The sequence below is a fragment of the Hoplias malabaricus genome, chromosome 18 (assembly GCF_029633855.1).
Source record: "Hoplias malabaricus isolate fHopMal1 chromosome 18, fHopMal1.hap1, whole genome shotgun sequence".
In the NCBI taxonomy this organism is placed as follows: domain Eukaryota; kingdom Metazoa; phylum Chordata; class Actinopteri; order Characiformes; family Erythrinidae; genus Hoplias; species Hoplias malabaricus.
In genome coordinates this window covers 22916294-22936118 of record NC_089817.1, presented here as the reverse complement: position 1 = coordinate 22936118, position 19825 = coordinate 22916294, and the positions used below count along the sequence as shown (strand labels likewise).

At 39.4% G+C, this 19825-nt stretch overlaps 1 protein-coding gene and 1 long non-coding RNA gene across 2 annotated transcripts in view; both read right to left on the bottom strand.

Moving 5' to 3' along the window:
• LOC136674838 (uncharacterized) overlaps window positions 1-19825 on the bottom strand; it is a 39198-nt gene that overhangs the window by 4957 nt on the left and 14416 nt on the right. Inside the window, exons 4-5 of the long non-coding RNA XR_010796101.1 lie at window positions 11021-11085; window positions 4609-4699 (exon numbers count right to left, since the gene is read on the bottom strand). This is a non-coding gene — a long non-coding RNA (uncharacterized lncRNA). The remainder of the gene's footprint in view (window positions 1-4608; window positions 4700-11020; window positions 11086-19825) is intronic.
• cldn5b (claudin 5b) lies at window positions 7006-9145 on the bottom strand. The gene has a single exon (XM_066650735.1). It carries the CDS (start codon window positions 8870-8872, stop codon window positions 8216-8218), a length of 657 nt encoding a protein of 218 aa, XP_066506832.1. The 5' UTR covers window positions 8873-9145; the 3' UTR covers window positions 7006-8215.

The following is a 19825-nucleotide window of genomic DNA, read 5'->3' as shown; positions in this document are numbered from 1 at the left end:
ACACCCTGGAGGGGGCGCCAGTCCTTCACAGGGCAACTCACACATTCACTCACACCTACGGACATTTTGAGTCACCAATCCACCTACCAACGTGTGTTTTTGGAGTGTGGGAGGAAACTGGAGCTCACGGAGGAAACCCACACTCCTCACCCGGAGCGGGACTTGAACCCACAACCTGTGTGACTGTAGTTGAACAATTAAGTTAAATAGTATCCTACACCTAACTTCTAATGATCCGATGAGCAACCAGCTACACCTAGTCTAGCATTGCTAGACTCTCTAGGGAGTGGCCAAGAATTACTTTGACTGACAAGCAAAAGGACCAATAAAGAGTCTGGTATTTTGGCATGAATGTTTGTATCATCTGCATTTTTTTTATCAACAACCCTAAATTCACATAGGCCTCCCTTGTTGACTAAGGCTGTACCGAGCCCCACTGGCACCGTTAAGTGAAATGTAAGGGGACACGTCTTGCCACGTTTTCCACACATTAACACAGTTCCCTTGGGTCTTGATGAAATGTCTGTGACATACTTAATCAAAACAACACAAGCATCAAACCACACAGCACTTTTCTTACACTTACTAAACAGCCCTGTTCTGAATTACGGTTTCAGCAACTGATGAATGATTGAGTCTCTGCTTACTGCAAATGTGAGGCATCCAGGAGTGTGGTGTAAAAAGCAGGTTTTTAATACACTGTTTTGTTTTTTTAGGAATTTTCACTTGGTTCTCTTTCATCTATTCACATTTCAACATTTCTCTCAGACCATTAGGCAGGGATGTTCTGAAGTGCCTGATAGCTATGTAAGATGTACACAACATCTAGTTTTAAGGCGGCATGGTGGTGCAACTGTGAGTGTCACTGTCACATAGCCCTAGGGTCCTGGGGTTTTGGGTTTGAACCCTACTCCAAGTGAGTGTCGGCAATAAGTTCGGTGTGTTCTCCCTGTGTCTGCCTGGGTTTCCTCCAGGTGCGCATGTTTCCTCCCACGGTCGAAAAATACATTGGTAGGTGGATTGGCAACTCAAAATGTGTCCATACATGTGAGTGAATGTGTGTGTCGCCCTGCCAATGACTGACACCCCGCCCCCCTCCCCCATTTTTTACTTGCAATGCACCCAGTGATTCCAGGTAGGTTCCGGACCCGCCACAACCCTGAACTGCATACATTAACTGTGAAGAGTTTGGGGTGTTCTCCCCATGTCCGCATGGGTTTTTTCCAGGTGCTCTGGTCTCTTTCCACAGTTGGATAAGTGGTTACAATCAATCGTCCTCCAAATTTTACACAGCCCAGTTTCTTGAATTTGAAGTTGTATTTTTAAGGTAAATATATTACATAGTGTTCTTTTAAAGTAGTTGAATTAATAATTAAAGTATCTATAAACATTTGAGCATACAATGTAAGCTATATGTGAAAAAATATATAGACATTTTTATCATGAATAAATTTGGCTACTTTACAACCACTGTCAATGAATGAATTGTGACATCCTGGAGCAGATGCACATGAGATTAAGTTCACAAAGCTAAGCATCAACTAAGAGGGTATCAAGCACCCAACTGAGCTGTGGAGCAGTGAATCTGTTCTGTGACATTATAGAGCACTGTTTAATACATTTGGGACAAGGTGGAGAGGTGTTTGTGATACAAATCTCATCATCCGACAGGAATACCTGACCTGAATACCTGATGTTCTTGTGGCTGAATGTCAACAAATCTTAATAGAACTGTTCCATCTAAACACTTCCCAGAAGAGTAAAGGATGTTACTGCAGCAACGCAGGACAAACTTCCTATTAATAGATTTAATTTCAGGAAAAAATGTTGGATGAACAGATTTTTTTTTGCCATGTAAGTTATTCCAATGTATTATTATAGAGGTCCTATATAAATATGTAAATAAGCGCTGACACTAAACATCATGGCTGATCATTCTCAGGGCTGCAGTCTGTGTTAGTGTGTATTGCGCTGGAACAAAAGGATCAGACACAGCAGTGCAGCTAGATATTTCCTCCAGCAGCCCTCAATGTCACTGCTGGACTGAGAATAGTCCACCAACCAAAAATATCCAGTTAACAGTGTCCTGTGTCCACCGTTGAAGGACTAGAGGACAGTCAACACAAACTGCTGCAACAAATGATCTGCTATCTCTAACTTTATATCTACAAGGCAATTTTACATCTACATGAGGTAGGTGTGTCCAAGAGTTGACAGTGAATGGACAAAATGTTTAAAACCTCTAGTCACACTGCTGTGTCTGATCCACTTGTCATGCGCAACATGTCGGTGTCAGTGCTGCACTGAGAATGATCCACCACCCAAATCATTCTTGCCCTGTCATGGTCCTGACTATTGAAGAGCAGGGTGAAATGGGGATAAGAAAGTATGCAGAGAAACAAGTGGACTACAGTCTGTAGAACTACAAAGTGCTCATGTATGGTCAGAGGAGCTGATAAATGGACCATGCAAGGTAGGTGTTCCTAATCCAGTGATCATTTGTATCTGATATTTGTGTACACCTTGAACACTGTCGCGGCTCTAATGGGCTTCTTTCAACTGAGGAAATGAGCTTTGATTGATTACAGCTCTAATCTAATGGCTGCATCAGAGGAAGAGGCGCCATAATCTCTTAACCATCCCTGGTTGAAGCTATGCTGATTGTTGTGGAATCAGGAGAGAGGTCATTGTGTTACTCCGCCAAGGACACAGAAGTAGGTCAGACGCTCTATGTTGTAAATAAAAACACATTCTGATTGTGATGCCTGCAACACACCCAGAGTTGGGACGGGGGAAATAAGAATATTATAAGAAGAATATTTAAGTTAGGCTTTAGTGAAACATTCCACTATTAGAAACAGAACTGGTAATATGTGAGGGCATCTTGATAAGGTATATTATAGTAGCATCCACCAAAGGCACACGCTGTGTCTGAAACTACGTCCTATACACTATACAGTTCACTATGATAGGGAAACTGAATTCAGGAGAGTAGTGAATGACTTCGGACACAAACTCATGCAGGTTTTCAACCAAAAATTGTGGGTGCATTGTGGGTATCTTCTATCCACTAGTGTATATGGGTTGTACACTGTCTTTTGCTGTGCATTGTGGGCTTGTTTGAGTGCCCTGGAAATTGTCCATTATGTTTTAAGACACTAATACAAAATGACAGAACCCCAAAGTAGTGCACTATATAGTGAATAGTTTGGGCACAGTTTCAGACACAGCAACTGTCTCTGCAAGTATGCTTCATGTACCTAGTCTATGACTTTGTACCTAGTCAAAGTCATACCTTTCACCACTTAACATGGCCAAGAACCGCCTTCTACTGCAGGAAAAGAATTTTCACTGAATTTCACTCTTTTTTTTTCACTCATTTTATACAACAAAAAATAATCTAAAAATTAAGTCATTTGAAAATCGCAAGCGAGAAGAATTTTATGGTTACTGCTTTCATTATGAGTTCGATCTAGGAAAAAAGCACTGCATAAGCATGTGCATTGATTTGTTCTGCTTTTGGAGATAATATTGCATGTGTGAATTTTGGTTTAGATGATTTAATGAGGATGATTTTGATGTCAGCATTAGTAAATGTAGCATATGAATATTGTATTTTAAATATAAAATAACAATTGTCATTTATAATACCTCCAAAACTTCCACCAGCTCCTCCTGATGGATCCTTCATAGGTTCTAAACCCCTACCTAAAGGGAACCTTTTCTTTTAATCATACCTAATTTCGTTATCTGGGAACAACTAGAATAACTGCCCATGATGTGATACAGTAGAGATCTGGACCACAGACAGGTCAGTCAAGCACAAACCCAAAACCTTGCTTTTGTAGCATGTGTAAAATGAGGTCTGCCATTGTCTTGCTTAAGTAAGCATGAATGTCCTGGGAAAGGACATTGCCTTTGTAGCATTATATGTTTCTCTTAAAACACCCCAATATATACATCCATATCTCTGATGCTTTCCCACACAGGCAAGTCGCCCATGCCACGGGGAATCGTTTGTTTGGGGATTTAGCTTAGAATTGCTGATAACATTTTGGGTGGTCCAATTTTCTTTGGCACAGATGATTCAATATCCATTTTTCCTCAAAACAAGCTCAAAAGTGAACTCCCCTGAATACAGCACATTTCCATTCTCTTTTTGACCTTCTGAGATAAGCTTGGGCCCTGGCATAGAATTGATGTAAGGCTGTATCCTCGCAGAATAAAGTTTCAGGTTGCATTTCTTGATGCAGTGTTGGACTTTGTTCAGTGACAACGGATTTCTAAGTCTCTACTAAGCCCATGTAACACAGCAGAGTGACAGTTTCTCTTGCAAGGCCATCTGAGGGCTTTAAGGTCATATTCATATGAGTGGTGTTTCTTATCACTCTAAATAGACTGAGATTTCTCCATAATCCTGAATATTTCCACAATACACAATATTGTGTACAACAGATGCAATCTTGCTTTGAGAAATGTTCTGTTTGAAATGTTTGACAATTCTCTTGTGAAACTTAGCCAAAAACAAACAAAAAAAGCCATTAGCCATAATTTGTCTGTGCTCTTTTCATACTTTTCAACAATCTGAGGTCTCGCCACGGTACAAACCTTTTTCTGTTGCACCTGACGATAGGAAGAGAACTCCCAAGCCAGTTTGGACCGAGAAAATTTGTTTCCTTCCCGTTTACAGAGCCAGGACCTAAACAGATAGGAGAGCTAAGAAATGGTGCAGAAACTTCCTCTGAATTTTATAACAAAAGAAAAACAAAACAAAATTAATATCATGAACATCACCTTTTAAAAGATATATCTACAATTGTGAGAAACTGTAGTTCTCTCTGGTTTGTTTATGTTCAGAAGCTCCAGGTATTTTAAGGTGGAGAGTATGAGATGAAAAACAACTGTTGTTGGTACATGGCTTAAGTTTAATTTGTCTGTAAGATTTTATTCACTGTTTGAACCACCATAGAAACTCATTTGTAACTCAAGTTGTTTAGTTATTTAGCACATTCCGTTTGTGTTCACTTTCTGGCAATTAGCGGCAGTGCTTAATTTGAGCTGTTTACTGCTGGAACAAGATCCACCACCATGCATTCCGGAACCTATTTACCTGGATCGTATAATTAGGTTTAGGCGCTTATTAAAAGAAATCCCAAAACTGCATGAACTGGAGGGTCAAACTGCAGAAGAACCAATCACAATCTCTATTTCAGCTAGGGGCAGGACAACAGGGAGTCAATCTCAGAGTCGTGTAGAGCTCAGGTCAAGCTCAAAAGCAGAACCACCCAGAATCTTCTTTTCAGGTTGGGGCTGGACTTCTCCAAACTGTGGTTCTTCTTCCAGTATGAATTCTGATTTATTCTCTAAAATCGCTTCCTGAGAGGTACAAATTTATATGAATACCCTTGTTCACAGGTGTTCCACACAGTTTAGACATTACCAAATATCAGTCAGTGTTTTGTTTTGTTTTTTCAGGATTTTTTTTTTACTGCTACCACACTAAAATCTGATGTTCTACAAAAAAAAAACAAAAAAAAAAAAAACGTCAGTGCGTTCTGGGTGCTTTACTCTCCATGTTCACATGCTGGATCACCCCAGTCTCTGTGTTCCCTTACCTCATGATTTACAAATTTAGCAGTCTCCTGAATTTTCTCTCTTTCAACAATTAACCCAATATGTCAATACGATCTAAGAACAGATACTCTCCACACTGTTAACCCATAGTTTGTTTCTATGCAAACAGTTTGAGTAACCACTACTTAAAAGAAAATTATTTAATTGTATTACTTAAAATTTTTACTGAGTGCAGTAATATTTTTTATTTGAGTGAACTTAAAATATCAGTTTTTAGCCTGGACCACACCCCTATAGCACTTTGCCAGATTTTCATTAGTCAGTTCAAATAAGCCTAATCTTGGCTTGTTTGGTGGAAGACTGTACAAGTTTGGAAGCCTTTTTCTCATTTTTACACAGTAAAATTTGGTTTCTTTTTCCTTGGACAACTACCTTTTTATGTCAGAGACAAATTTCTTAAACCTGGAGAATTAAAACACTTATTATCTTATTCGTGTGCACCCTCTTCCAGAACCCTGAGCTAACAGCAATAGATATATCATTGGAAGTGCCCTAAAGGCTCCTAAGTTCTTCATTAGTAGCTCTGTATGTATCTTTTCTTTACACCTGAGTGTCTAGCTAAACCTGTCTGTTTCTCTACTATATTTCAACAAATTGTAATTGACATTCAACACTTTTTTTGTCTCTCAATCTCTTTAGAACCTTGATGATGCAGATTTTCAGGTCATTGGCCCATCACCTCTACTGAACCCTTCAAGAGTCAGGATCATCCTAGAATGCAGTCTTGAAATGGATGAAGTTACCAACCTACCTCAGGCAAGGTGCCCCTTTTTTGGGCTGGACATATAGAGCATGAGAAGCACCCAAGTTTTAAAAGCTGAAGAATGATCTTGTGTACGAAATATTTCTGATCACTGCAAAAGTGCACATAAAGTGCTTGTTTGATTTTGTATCACTTTTAGACAGCTCTGCTGCTACATTGTCACATGGTGCTGACTTTTGCTGTCACTGTAATGGTACCCTCAAGGGTATATGTTCACTAACCTTTAGTTAGGGAACACAATTGTAAGTTATTCTATTACAATTGTAGATGTTAAAATTGTGTTGATTTCATATGCCTCATTTCATCTCCTGGACTTACATTGTGTTCTTTTATTTTACACAGTAATTTCGACAAAAATTCACCTCTCTTTCTGTAGAAGAGAATATAATGTAATTTGAGGGAATATTACTGGACGTTAAAACCACTATTAAACCACTACAGTCAACTTATTCAGGCTTACAGTGCAGATAATAAGACACACCAAATTTTTTTCAAATATTTATTTTAAAAAAGTCCTTCCAAAGATGCAAAAGTAAATAGTTTACTGATTACCTTAGGTTTCATTACAAAGAAAGCACACATGTAAATATATATATATATATATATATATATATATATATATATATATATATATATATATATATCACTTTATATTCAGCGTTACAGCAGGCAGGAATGCATGACTTTAAAATATATATAACGAGGATGTATAGCTTATTAAAACATTGTCAGCAGGTTTGTATTGCCGAACACTGTGTGGTCTATAGGCATGGTTTGGTGAAACAATAGGCGCTATTCACAGAGCAGGTTGAAACTGTGACAACACAAGCCATGTGTAATTAGTGCAGTGGTGTATAGAGGAAAAAACACAAGACATGAAGACTCCCCCTTCCCAAATCCACCCCCTCCCCATCCCACCCCCCACATGAAGCTCATACAAATCAACAAGCTGCTTACTGTTACATAAACAAACAAAAACACAACACAACCGGGCTAAATTATACAATAAAAACACCAATATGAAAAAGATGAAATAATTACAGACAATAAAACAAAAAGTAATTTATAGTAAATAAGCAAATGACGTGTTTTGTGGGTGTTCAGTTTGAAAATATGTACAACTATAGGCACGTATACACGTTTGAACCCACAATTACTGTCATCTGCTGAACTGAACACATTGCAGAGGATAATGAATTATAAAGTGTACAAATGTTACAGCACGCATTATATTTTAGGTTCCACAAATGTGCTAAACTCAGCACCATGTCATTTGAACGGTTTCACAAAGCCGTTTTTAAGGCAGATTATTTTAGAACAAAGTTAAGGATTGTTCAATAAAAATGCCCCTCCGCTATTTTCTAACGGGACATATTTGCTTCTGGACTCAACGTATTTGGCTAAAGTGTTAAGTCCTGCATTGTGGTGTCCAAACTTTGGCGTTGGATTGTCTTATACAAACATTAAAATAAAAATATAAACTAAAGTAAAAATCAAGAAGATGCTACCCGTTTAAGTCCTATACACTCTCTGTAGTACATTTTTAAAAAATGCAAATAAAATACAAATTACAGTACAAGGCTCTTGCCATGAAGCGGACCCATTAGCACATTGGCAACTCTGCATTTTTCTTTCATTCTCTTCCAAGGTTGGCGTTCAGTCACATAAGTGTCTCCTTTAGGAACACACAGGCAACCCTGATCTCAGAGCACCTCAGACCGGAGGAGAATAAACGCACTTCTCCTCCGAGTCTGGTGCGCATTGAGATCATGCTGTTGCTTCTTTAAAGAACTTTCTCTCAGTCTGCGTCCCACTGATTCACACGTAATTGCGCTTGTCGTAGTCTCCGTTGAGCATGGGGCTTTTGCTGATCGGGTACTTAATCATGTTCTGCTCCGCCGCCGCCGTTTTCCCGTCCTGCAGCCCGGAGCAGCAGAGCGCGGCGCCCGCGAGCAGCAGGAGCGCGGCGGCCGCCCATCCAATATAGAGTGCCGAGCCGATCTCGCGCTTGTTGGCGTGCGGGACCTGAGGGTTGTAAAAGTCCGAGATGATATTGTTGGCCATCCAGCAGACGGGCACGAGCACGAAGAGTCCGGCCACGACGCACAGCGCGCCCCCGCACATCACGGCTTGCGCTTTGGTGGCGGGCGTGTTCACGCAGTTGGTGCAGCGCGCGCCCGCGACGGTAAACGCCGCGCCGGCCACGCCGATTAGAGCCGCGAGCACAGTGAGGGCGCGCGCCGTCTGCAGGTCTGCGGAGAGCGACAGCATAGAGTCGTGCAGCTTGCACTGCATCTGCCCGGTGCTCTGCACCACGCACGACATCCACAGGCCGTCCCAGAACGTCTGCGCCACCACGATGTTGCCGTCCAGGTACGCGGTCACCTTCCAGGTGGGCAAGCCGCACGCGACCATAACCATCAGGGCGCCGCCCGCGTTCAGGCACATGCCGAGGATCTCCAGGCACGAGGACATCTTTTTGGAATAGACCCTTTGGGTTTGAGCGGTGAAAAGTCCGAAAATGTGAAGGTGGAAAAAATAAACAAGTTCTGGTTTTAAATGAAGGGTGTGCGAGGGTCCAGAGATGAAGCGGTCAGTAGCCCAGCGTCTGTGGTCGGTCAGTGAAAGATCTGCGCGTTTCAAAGCCAACAACTATCCACATCCCACCACGGTTTAAGTTTAAAGATCACGCACACGTCCGAAACCTTTTGAGCTGACAGGCGCGCGAGCCGAAGCAATTAATACACGAGATCAAACAAAGAGCCTCGGCTTGGAGCCAATGAGATCGCAGCGCGTCTCCCGCTGGCCAATGAGGAGTGAGAGAAGTTTGGACGAAAACACAACGGAAAAAACACGGCGTGGGGTGGGGTGGGTTGGGGGGTCCCCCAATTTCTCAACCTGCATTCCGACAAGCCCCGCCCACAAGTGCTAGGATTGTCTGTTCCAGCAAACCGTTACAGAGAGGAGATTAGACACCAATTCCAGCACAAGTTGTGCCGGAATACGGGTGAAAAAAACAGCAACGCGTTGAAGAAACTATTTATCAGACGACGAAGCAGTGATTAGGCCTGACAGCGGAAGGAAGACAACGGTCTTTCCGGCCATTCTTTCCTCTTGGGGGAAAAGTCAGAAGCATCGGGGTAACAGACCTTCTGTGACTTGTATTAATGAAGAATTGTTTTAAAGTACCCTAACATTGCATTTCAATTCATTCTTCACTCTCAGAAAAAAGGTACGGTAGTACATTATTGTCCCTAAAGGTACACACAGTGTAAATAAAGGTACAACAGGTGTGTATAGTCCAGTTATCTTCCCTAAAGTTATATTACATTCTCTTCTCCAGAAAGAGAGGTGAATATTTGTAATCTTTTTTATCCTCTGTGAGGAGTTTGGTGTGTTCTCCCTGTGTCTGCATGGGTTTCCTCCGAGTGCTCCGGTTTCCTCCTACTGTCCAAAAAAACACGTTGGTAGGTGGATTGGTGACTCAAAAGTGTCCATAGGTGTGAGTGTGAATGAATTTGTGAGTGTGTAACGCCCTATGAAGGAGTGGCACCCCCTCCACAGTGTGTTCTTGCCTTGTGCCCAGAGATTCCAGGTAGGCTCCAGACCCATCGCGACCCTGAATTGGATAAGCGGTTACAGACAATGAATGAATGAATGATTGAATGAATGAATATACATCCAGGAGATGAAATGGAGCGTGTGAAATCAACACAATTTTAAAATCTGCATTTATAATAGAATAAGGTACAGTTAAATTCCCTAATTAAAGATACGAATATGTATCCTTGGTGGTACCCACCACAGTGTCAGCAAAAGGTACCACCACAGTGACAATTTTTTTAACAGTGTTAGATTAAAATTATGAGGGGTATTCAGTCAGTTCTCAATTGAGTTATAAAACTAAACACATAAATGTATTATATTATTCTTTTTTTTTCTATGATAGCGCCCTTAAATTCCATACATTTGTTAGATCTAGCAATTTGTTTTTCCAATCTGAAAAAAGAAAATAAAATAATAAAATATATATAAATCATCTTTAGTCAAAAAATGGTAATTTATGGTTATTATAAAAATTCTTTTTCCACAAAGATCTTTCCTCTATTTTAGGAAAAGGTAAAGATCCCTCAGGGCTAAGTCTGGGCTGTAGGGTGTGGGGACTAATTCCTGGGAATCCACAATCACATACCGCACAATGTTCAATTTCCTCAACATACTTTTGTAACTCACAATGGCATAGTTTTCATAGAGATCTCAACAACTGATGATCATTACCTGCAAGCTTAGCATATAACAACTACAGAAGCATTTACTGAATGCCCAAGACAGAGAATGAGGCTCTTTTCATTTCAAGTTTCAAGTGAACATGCCACTGGAAAAAAAATCATTAGGATTCTTAGGTTTGAGTCACATTTGTCAGCAATGAATGTAATATATATATATTATTTCATTACTGACATTTAAACATATGTATGTTCAAAACTGAAACTTACGTTAATTTACTTAAAGACAACACAATTAATTTATTTAACACCATCTTATTTTCATTTTGTAAGTCAAACAATCTGCTAGTTAATTTTACGAGATGTCTCACTGTTTTACAACAGTTCAAAGGGGTACCTGGCACCCAGCTGCTTCCACCCTTGCTGGGGGTAATGTGTTCAGGGCAGATACATTGTCAAAACCTTGGAGAGAGAGAGAGAAAGAGAGAGAGAGGATTATCTAAATAACATTTCTCCTCCTTCAACTATGACAGTGTGCTAAAGGAGAATGGTGTAGACTCAAATATCATCATAAATCATTTAGATAGACTCAGTACTACAGAAATTAGTAGGGTAAACTTTCCTCAGTGTTAGTAATTCTGCTGAATTTTACTATTATATTCTTGAGATCTTAAACCAAATGCTGGGTGTTGCTAATGATTTAGTGGGACAGAGTGATGTTGTACATGTAGAAATTCAAGGTGATTGGGGTCATCAGTTTGAATTAATTTCTGTCAATTCTTGAAAACTCTATTGAGAGAACAAATTGAAATACTGTCCCATGAAAATGTACAACTAGTGATTAGAATTGTGCACACTCCTCAGAGTGGTGGACAGCAAATTCTACTACGTATCTTCAACACAGAATTTGTTCAGAAAAAGAGGAAACATCTGTATGTTTTTCACAACAAATGCAATCTCTTTTTGGCCTAATGTTTTTCCCAAATATTGGATCCTGGTAAAAAACTTTTTCAAGTAAAACAATGAGAAAGGCAAATGCAACTTGGTGTATGATTATCCGCAAATGTTATGGTTAGCTTTGCTGACATTGTGCATTTTGAGCAATATTTGAACTGCAAAATTGTAGCGTTGTACTGGAATGCTGACAAAAATTGGTATCCTTTTTTTCAGAACACCAAGACGCCACATGCAGCACGGTGGCGCAGCAGGTAGTGTTGCAGTCACACAGCTCCAGGGACCTGGAGGTTGTGGGTTTGATTCCCGCTCCGGTGCTCTGGGTGACTGTCTATAATGAGTTGGTGTGTTCTCCCACAGTCCAAAAACACAGGTGACTCAAAAGTGTCCATAGGTGTGAGTGAGTGTGTGTGTTGCCCTGTGAAGGACTGGTACCCCCTCCAGGGTGTATTCCCACCTTGCGCCCAATGATTCCAGGTAGGCTCTGGACCCACCGCGACCCTGAACTGGATAAGCGCTTACAGATAATGAATGAATGAAGATGCCCCCCCACAAACCTGTTTACTCGTTCTTGCATGTAAACCATTATTACAGCTAGGTAACAGCATTATTACAGTGTACTAGGTACATCCCATGATTCCCCTTAGTGTTTCGAAGGCTGTAACAATATGAAACATCACAAATATGATTTCTGTTGCGATATATGTCTTGACAAAGGTGTCTCAAACATGCTAAAAAAGATAATGTAAAGACTGTCTAAGGATTTGCGGATTTGAACAATCTTTGTGCAAAACTAGATTCTACTGTCCTGAATGCAATGCAGTGCTGGATCAGTGTAACGGTTCCAAAAAGCATCAGTGTCACGCGAGTCTTTGTAAATATTGTATGTCAAAGTTAATTCAGAAATTACGTATGAATGTTTTATGGAATCTTTAAAAAAATCATTTCCCAATCAAAGGTTCAAATTTTATCATTTTGTGGCCTATCAACAGAGGGGTTACCACATAGCCAAATATATGTTTTATTGATTTTAACGGTAATGTGTGGACAGCCTATGGCAGGGGTCCTATCAGCATCTGGACCTGTAACTGATAAACTTTTAAGAGATGTTTAATTTTGAACAAAGTGCTTGTAAGTGGTGTGACTTTCTAGTCATTACGGTTCAGTTTTAGCGCTCCAGGAAACTAGACTAATCACATGTGTGAAATTGGATTAATTGCAATCAGATCTGTGCATTATGATGAGCGCTGTGACTTGAATGTGTGACATACACAGGGCAGGGCTCCAGACACTGCTGTCCTGGGGCCAATAAAAATAGCCCAAGGGATGTGATAAAAGCTCTTTTGGGACACCTTCCAAAATCAATGTTTTATTTGTAAATTTTACTTTAAATGAGAAAATTACTTTTTATTTAGAGTATTTGTTATTTATAATTGTTGATGTTTTGTTGAAATATACTGAAATGTAATTCAAAGTGTGTTTTGATTTGACATTCAACTGTTAACTACATAAAATTATGCTCTAACTATAAAGCTATTTAATGTACAGGATATGGCACTGATCATAATGCAAGATATACGTTATGTTCCTGACCTGGGCTTGGGAAAAGTTTCTCTAACTGGACCATAATTCATTTTAATTCATTAGCCCTGGCCTACAGGGAGGAATGTGTAGCTGCATTCCTTAAGATGTTTCTCAGGAGAAAGTACAAAGACCATATTTTTATAGCGCACAATGCTAGAGGGTATGATTCATACCTTTTTTTCAAACCATTTGGTAAAAGAGGGAATCGCACCTACCATCAGATGTGTCAGGGACCTCACAGGTTAAACACTTCTCTGATCAAAAACCCTAGCGAATTTTTACAATTCATGTTCTCGGACATGTATGATGTAAGTCATTTGTCTTTTCTGAATAAGGAGGCAGTGATGGTACAGTAGTGATACGTAGACATAGATAGGTGTCTCAAGCCAGGTAATTCTAAAGTTTGCCTTTCTAACAGCTTCATCCTGACCCGTGTGAGATGAACTGTGTGGGATGGGAAAAGGCCCTATCCAGAATCACTGGACACATGACTGGAACATACCAGGACAAGCCCTAGTCCATCACAGGGCATTATGCACTCACAGTACAAACATTAATCCAATGCCAGGATTGATCAGGATTGGGACTGTGTGGCAGCGACACAACCTGTTTGGCAACAATGCCGTCCAATAACCATCAGAATTTTTCACACAGTCTCCCCAATCACACACAATGTCAACAGCCTCGTTGCTAAACGTGACATATAAACCTAGTAAAGCATTGATTGGCTAGACAGACTGGTCAATCATGACAAAATACAGACACTCAGCACAAATCAGGCATTTGTAAAGTCTCCAAGCTACTGTAGATATTACATTTGTCTTTAATCACACTCACAACTAAAATATTACACCATCTTTTGAAGAAGTTCAAATATTCCTCAGAATGATGGTTGAGGAAAGACTCCAACAAGAGCTGGATGGTGAAACAAGGAACAAAATATCTACACTTATCTGTTACAACTCATGCACACAGCCATATTCAGTGCCAAAAAAGAACACACAAAAACACAATGAGTAAATTATGCTTAATGTTACAGCTGTTGTTATGTTTTCCATTAGAGACTGTGTTTAGTGATGTCTGTGGATTCGTTTTAAAGGGGAGCCTTTGTAGTGGAAAATCAACCTGCACCAGGGACCAAACAGTGAGTAGAGTCGTGAAGAGTAGGTAACATGCAGTGGAAAAGCATTATTAAAGCCTATTTGTGCAACAGTGCCTGAACTCCTTTCTTGTGTGTTTCCACTTCTCATAGAAAGTTTTTTGGTCTGGAGGCATTTGTATTTTTCCTGTCAATGTCTGAGGAAATCCCTTGCCGTGAATTTGCTGCTGTCTGCAGTCTCTGTAGGGTGGAGAAGAGGAGCTCAAGTTTCTGGCTTCGTCTCAACTTGATCCATGGTAATGAATGCAAACTAATCATAGCTGTGGTGGTGTGGGTCAATGCGGCACGTAGTAACATTTCTCCTGAAGTACACATCAGGCCATGGCGTAGAGTTCTCGTCAATGCAGGACCTACGTGTTAACAGCACGGTGTCAGCGCAGAAGCATAAATAGGTTTTTACACTTTCTGTTAGTGTGCCTTTAAGAAGGATATATGAATATGACCTCTGTTCTGACTGGCCTACGTCGTATTAAATAAATGGTATTTCAAACACTCTATAAAAGTATGATTAAGTTGGCAATATAATGTAACAAGAAACAGTCAATTAAAATTATTAAAAAATTGTTTTCAATATTGACTGGAGAGTGAATAGTATGTTTTGAAATGGACAATGCTCACATTTTACATCAAACCCTTAATTTAAATAATTAGTTATTGTTTAGATATGAGATATAAAAAACCTTTTTGGCTGGTTATTCTATTTATGCACAGAATGCCAATCCATTAAGGTTTCAAACGTGACCCTGCCCACTTTCTTCCTACCAGCAATAACATCATTTCCAGTTCTTCTCAGTGGTCACCATACAAGAGTTTTGCTGAATTAAGCCCACCTCCAACACTGCTGAAATGATAAGTTACTATATAGAGAAATCTATGCTGAAGAAGCTGACATGGCAAAATGGATTTTGTGCGGACATCAGATAAAATAAAAAATTAGGCACACATTCATGTAAAATTTCAAATTTCAAATCTATTCTCATGAAATGTACGGAACGTAACCCCTATGCAGTGCAGTATGGCACTACATTGTAATTTACAGTAGGAACATGAGGTTAAACAACTTTATGTGACTTCCTGACATTTTACGTGCTCAAAGGGTGGTAGGAAGGAAAGTACAGGAAGAAGGGTGAGCTGTGTCACTTCTGAGTTGTATTGTCTGACGCAGCTGTTGAGAACAGAGGAAAACAGAAATGGAACACAAGGTAACTAGTTGGAAGTGTTGTATGTGGGGGCTGTAAGTTTCTATCTGAAACATTAGTAGGCCAGTTGTTAGGTTTCATATACATCATTCCAAGTGAAAGCAAGTACAGGAATGACTTTATATAATTAGCCCTTTTTTGTATGAATTTGAGTTCACATGATAAATGATGCAATTAGTTATTTTCTGCGTTCTTTTTCTTTTCTTTTTACTCATTTTTTTTAACAAATAAAAATCACATTTACAAAAAATATTTTGTCATGAAAAATGAATAGCAATGTTGTTAATATAAGCTATTTGACCTAGCAGTGGTTATTTGCAAAAATTGTCCATACACACGTGCAACAGGCAACACACAACTCCAGGGTTTTGGGGTTGTGGGTTTGAGCCCTGTGCTGGGTGCCTGGTAGGTGGATTTGCTACTTAAAAGTGTCCATAGGTGTGAGTGAATGTGTGAGTGTGTGTTGCTCTGCGAAGGACTGGCTCCCCCATCCAGGGTGTGTTCCTGCCTTGCGCCCAGTGATTCCAAGTAGGCTCCGGACCCACCACGACCCTGAACTGGATAAGTGGTTAAAGACACTGAATGAATTAATTATCTGTACATGGAGTCTAAATTGCTTGTGACAAAGGTAAAGTCGACTTCTGTTAAATATTGTGTATTAAATAATATACAATTCTTAATATTAACAGTTAATCTTAATATTAACAAGATTTAAAGCATTTTGTATAATATAAAATTATCAGTTTATTTAAATAATAAATAAAAATGAGAGATTAATATGCTATGTTCACGATTGCTAACATCAAAATCACCATCTTTAAATCTCATAAGCCAAAACCAAATTTTTGAATACAATATTATCCACAAGAATAGAATTGATGACATACTTTTGCAGTGTTTTTTCCTTGGAACTCCTAACAAATGCAACGATGAATAAATTCTTCTTGCTTGCCATTTTCAAACTACAAAATATTTCGTTTCTTTTTGTTGAATAAAATGACAATGGCCATTTTTTAATAATATGCAATAGTTACCACAAAATGACCATAGAGCCAGAGAATGTTTAATTTTGAATGACATTTATATGTTTAAAAAATGAACGCTTCAAAACGTATTTCTTAATATTTTAATTTCAAATTTTTTTTCAAAACCCAGCAATGTTGTAGGATCATCAGTCTTGTGAACACAGTTTAAGCAAGAACACCACAAAGGGGTTAAACTCAGATCCAAATATTTAAACATTTTAAAATCTTAAAAACAATTCCTAAGTGGTTCTGAGCTTGAATATATTGTTCTAGGCAGAATTTAATTGATACAATAACTTTTAGATTTTTTGATATTCTTTAAAATCTACTGAGGCTTTTCTCATTCACCTTCACATTAATATCATAAACAAAATATTCATTTTTCAAAAGTTCATAGTTTCATAAGTGGCATAGAGCATACAATAAGTTGCCAGAGCAAAATGCTGACTAGCTGATTCCAAATCTTGCATTGTGTTGGACCTTAGAGCAGGACACACTCTAAAGGAAAACCTCTGTTGATACAATCCATTGTTTTCTGACAGGTTTGATGTAAGAATCTTTCAGTGCCTTTTTTTAAGGTGCACAGAGACATGCCTTATCTTTGTGGCATTTCTGCCACTAGGAACACACTCAGCAACTTTATATTTCATCTGAAAGTTACTCTGTGTCTCTCAAAGTGAACATGTCAATAAAGCATTAATGTCATATATTTGTAACATCATTTTGTGACATCATTATTGCATTTTAAGTATGTCCTTGTGAACCATATGTAGATGCAAACTGAAGACAGATGATCTTGGCTGAAACTATCAGAGACCTACCCCAGTGGCAACTGGCCATTTTCTGTCTAAAAGGCATAACGGGTTTAGCTAGAAACCACATAATTGAAACTAAACCCTTGCCGAACAGTTTACAGAGCTGCGCTCTGTCAGAACCAGAATAAAATGAAATGTTGTGAATTGAGTGACAGCAGCGAAGACTGGGTGACTATATAACCTATAGACTGATTAGACATTCCACTAATAGCATTCAAACTGTGCTTGTTTTCTGCTCATTTAATCTTTTCATTCATTCATTCATTATCTGTAAGCACTTATCCAGTTCAAGGTCGCGGTGGGTCCAGAGCCTACATGGAATCATTGGGAATTAACCTTGGGGCGCCAGTCCTTCACAGGGCAACACAGGCACACACAGACATTCACACCTACGGACACTTTTGAGTCGCCAATCCACCTACCAACGTGTGTTTTTGGACTGTGGGAGGAAACCGGAGCACGCAAGGAAACCCACGCGGCCACGGGGAGAACACACCAACTCCTCACAGACAGTCACCCAGAGCAGGAATCAAACCCACAACCTCCAGGTCCCTGGAGCTGTGTGACTGCGACACTACCTGCTGTGCCACCGTGCCGCCGTCATTTAATCTTCAGATGATAAAATGTAAATTGCTGCTACACAGCTCTCACTGGAGAAAATATCAAAATCACTAACTCTGAGAATACAAAGAAGATATTTTATTAATATATCCATATATCTGTATGTAGGAGTAAACAGTCCAATAATATTCTGATGTGCTATATTTGCATAAATGGAGAAAGATTTCCTCTAGAGTAAAATGCATAATTTAATGTCTCAGGGATATGCAGTGAGTTGTTGACATTAATAAATTTATTTTAATTAAGCTAATTTTGTCCATTATTATGTGGTTAACTAGATGCACTTATTTTTAAACAGCATAATCTGTATTTTAATTATAATTAATCATTATTAACTATATTGACTGATGAGATTCATCAAGGGTTTATTTTTAGATTTTTGTTTAAACTATACTTCTTTTCTTTTTTATTAGGGACTATAATGATCTTTCAAGCTATTTAATACCAACATACTTTATCTATTGGAGGAATCATACAGACTATTTTATATAAGTAAAGCATCTTTTTATATTTATATTTATTTGCATTTTCATGTCTTGCATGTCTGTTTACTCTTTATTTCACTTAATCTGCCTGAAAAACACTGTTTGTAATGACCATCTACTTTGTAATGACTAACTACCAACCGACACTTACTCTCAGAGGAATTTGGCCATATTTACCTTAAGAGGAATGATTATGAGCTGATTGTGAGAGAGACAACACCAAATTGCAGAACTGTAACGTGGGAAGCTGTGCTAAGTACCCTAAGGGAGGTGGAAATCACCCACTGTGTCCTTTGCCACCCCAAACCTTCTTGTTTATAGTTATCTGTGCTTGGCATAATAACAGCAATCATGGAGGGGGTCACTCCTACTTCTGACCTACTTAAATGGGACAGTATCAGAAAATAAATAAACACTGAAAGGAAAGGGTGCTTGCAACAATAACATAGTATTGCTATGGAAATGTCCGTTCAGACCAGAGCACCAGAGGCTGAGAGCAAGAAGTTGTGTTTATGAATTATTTTTGGTGTCCGTGCCCACATGGGTTTCCTCTGGGTGCTCCTGTTTCCTTTCACTATTCAAAAATACAGGTTGGATTGGTGACTTGAAATTGTGTGAGTGAGTGTTGCCTTATGAAGGACTGGCACCCCCTCCAGGGTGTGTTCCTGCCAGTGATTCCAGGTATGCTCCAGACCCATCTCAAACCTAAACTGGATAAGCAGTTACAGACAATGAATTAATGAATTTAAAGGCCCCATTTCATTTCCAGAACTTTTTTTTTTTTACTCACTGTTCTATTATGAAAGCTCACAACAATTCCTTTCTCCTTCTGTAGAAGCGAATGTTAACTGGACCACTGCTCTACCTATAAAGTAAAACATTTATACTGTTTGTACCTTTCAACTGAAGTCACTGTAAATAGATTTCATTCCAAGCGATTTTGGAGCATTTCTATTAGTCCATTAATTCATTCATTCATTATCTGTAAGCGCTTATCCAATTCAGGGTCGCGGTGGGTCCAGAGCCTACCTGGAATCATTGGGCGCAAGGCAGGAATACACCATGGAGGGGGTGCCAGTCCTTCACAGGGCAACACACACACACACATACACACACACACACATTTACAGACACCTACGGACACTTTTTTTTGAGTCGCCAATCCACCTACCAATGTGTGTTTTTGGACTGTGGGAGGAAACCCACGCGGACACGGGGAGAACACACCAACTCCTCACAGACAGTCACCCGGAGCGGGAATCGAACCCACAACCTCCAGGCCCCTGGAGCTCAATTAGTCCACACATCATGAAATGTTCTCATATTCTGAAAGACAGAATTGTGTGTGTGTTTATGTGTG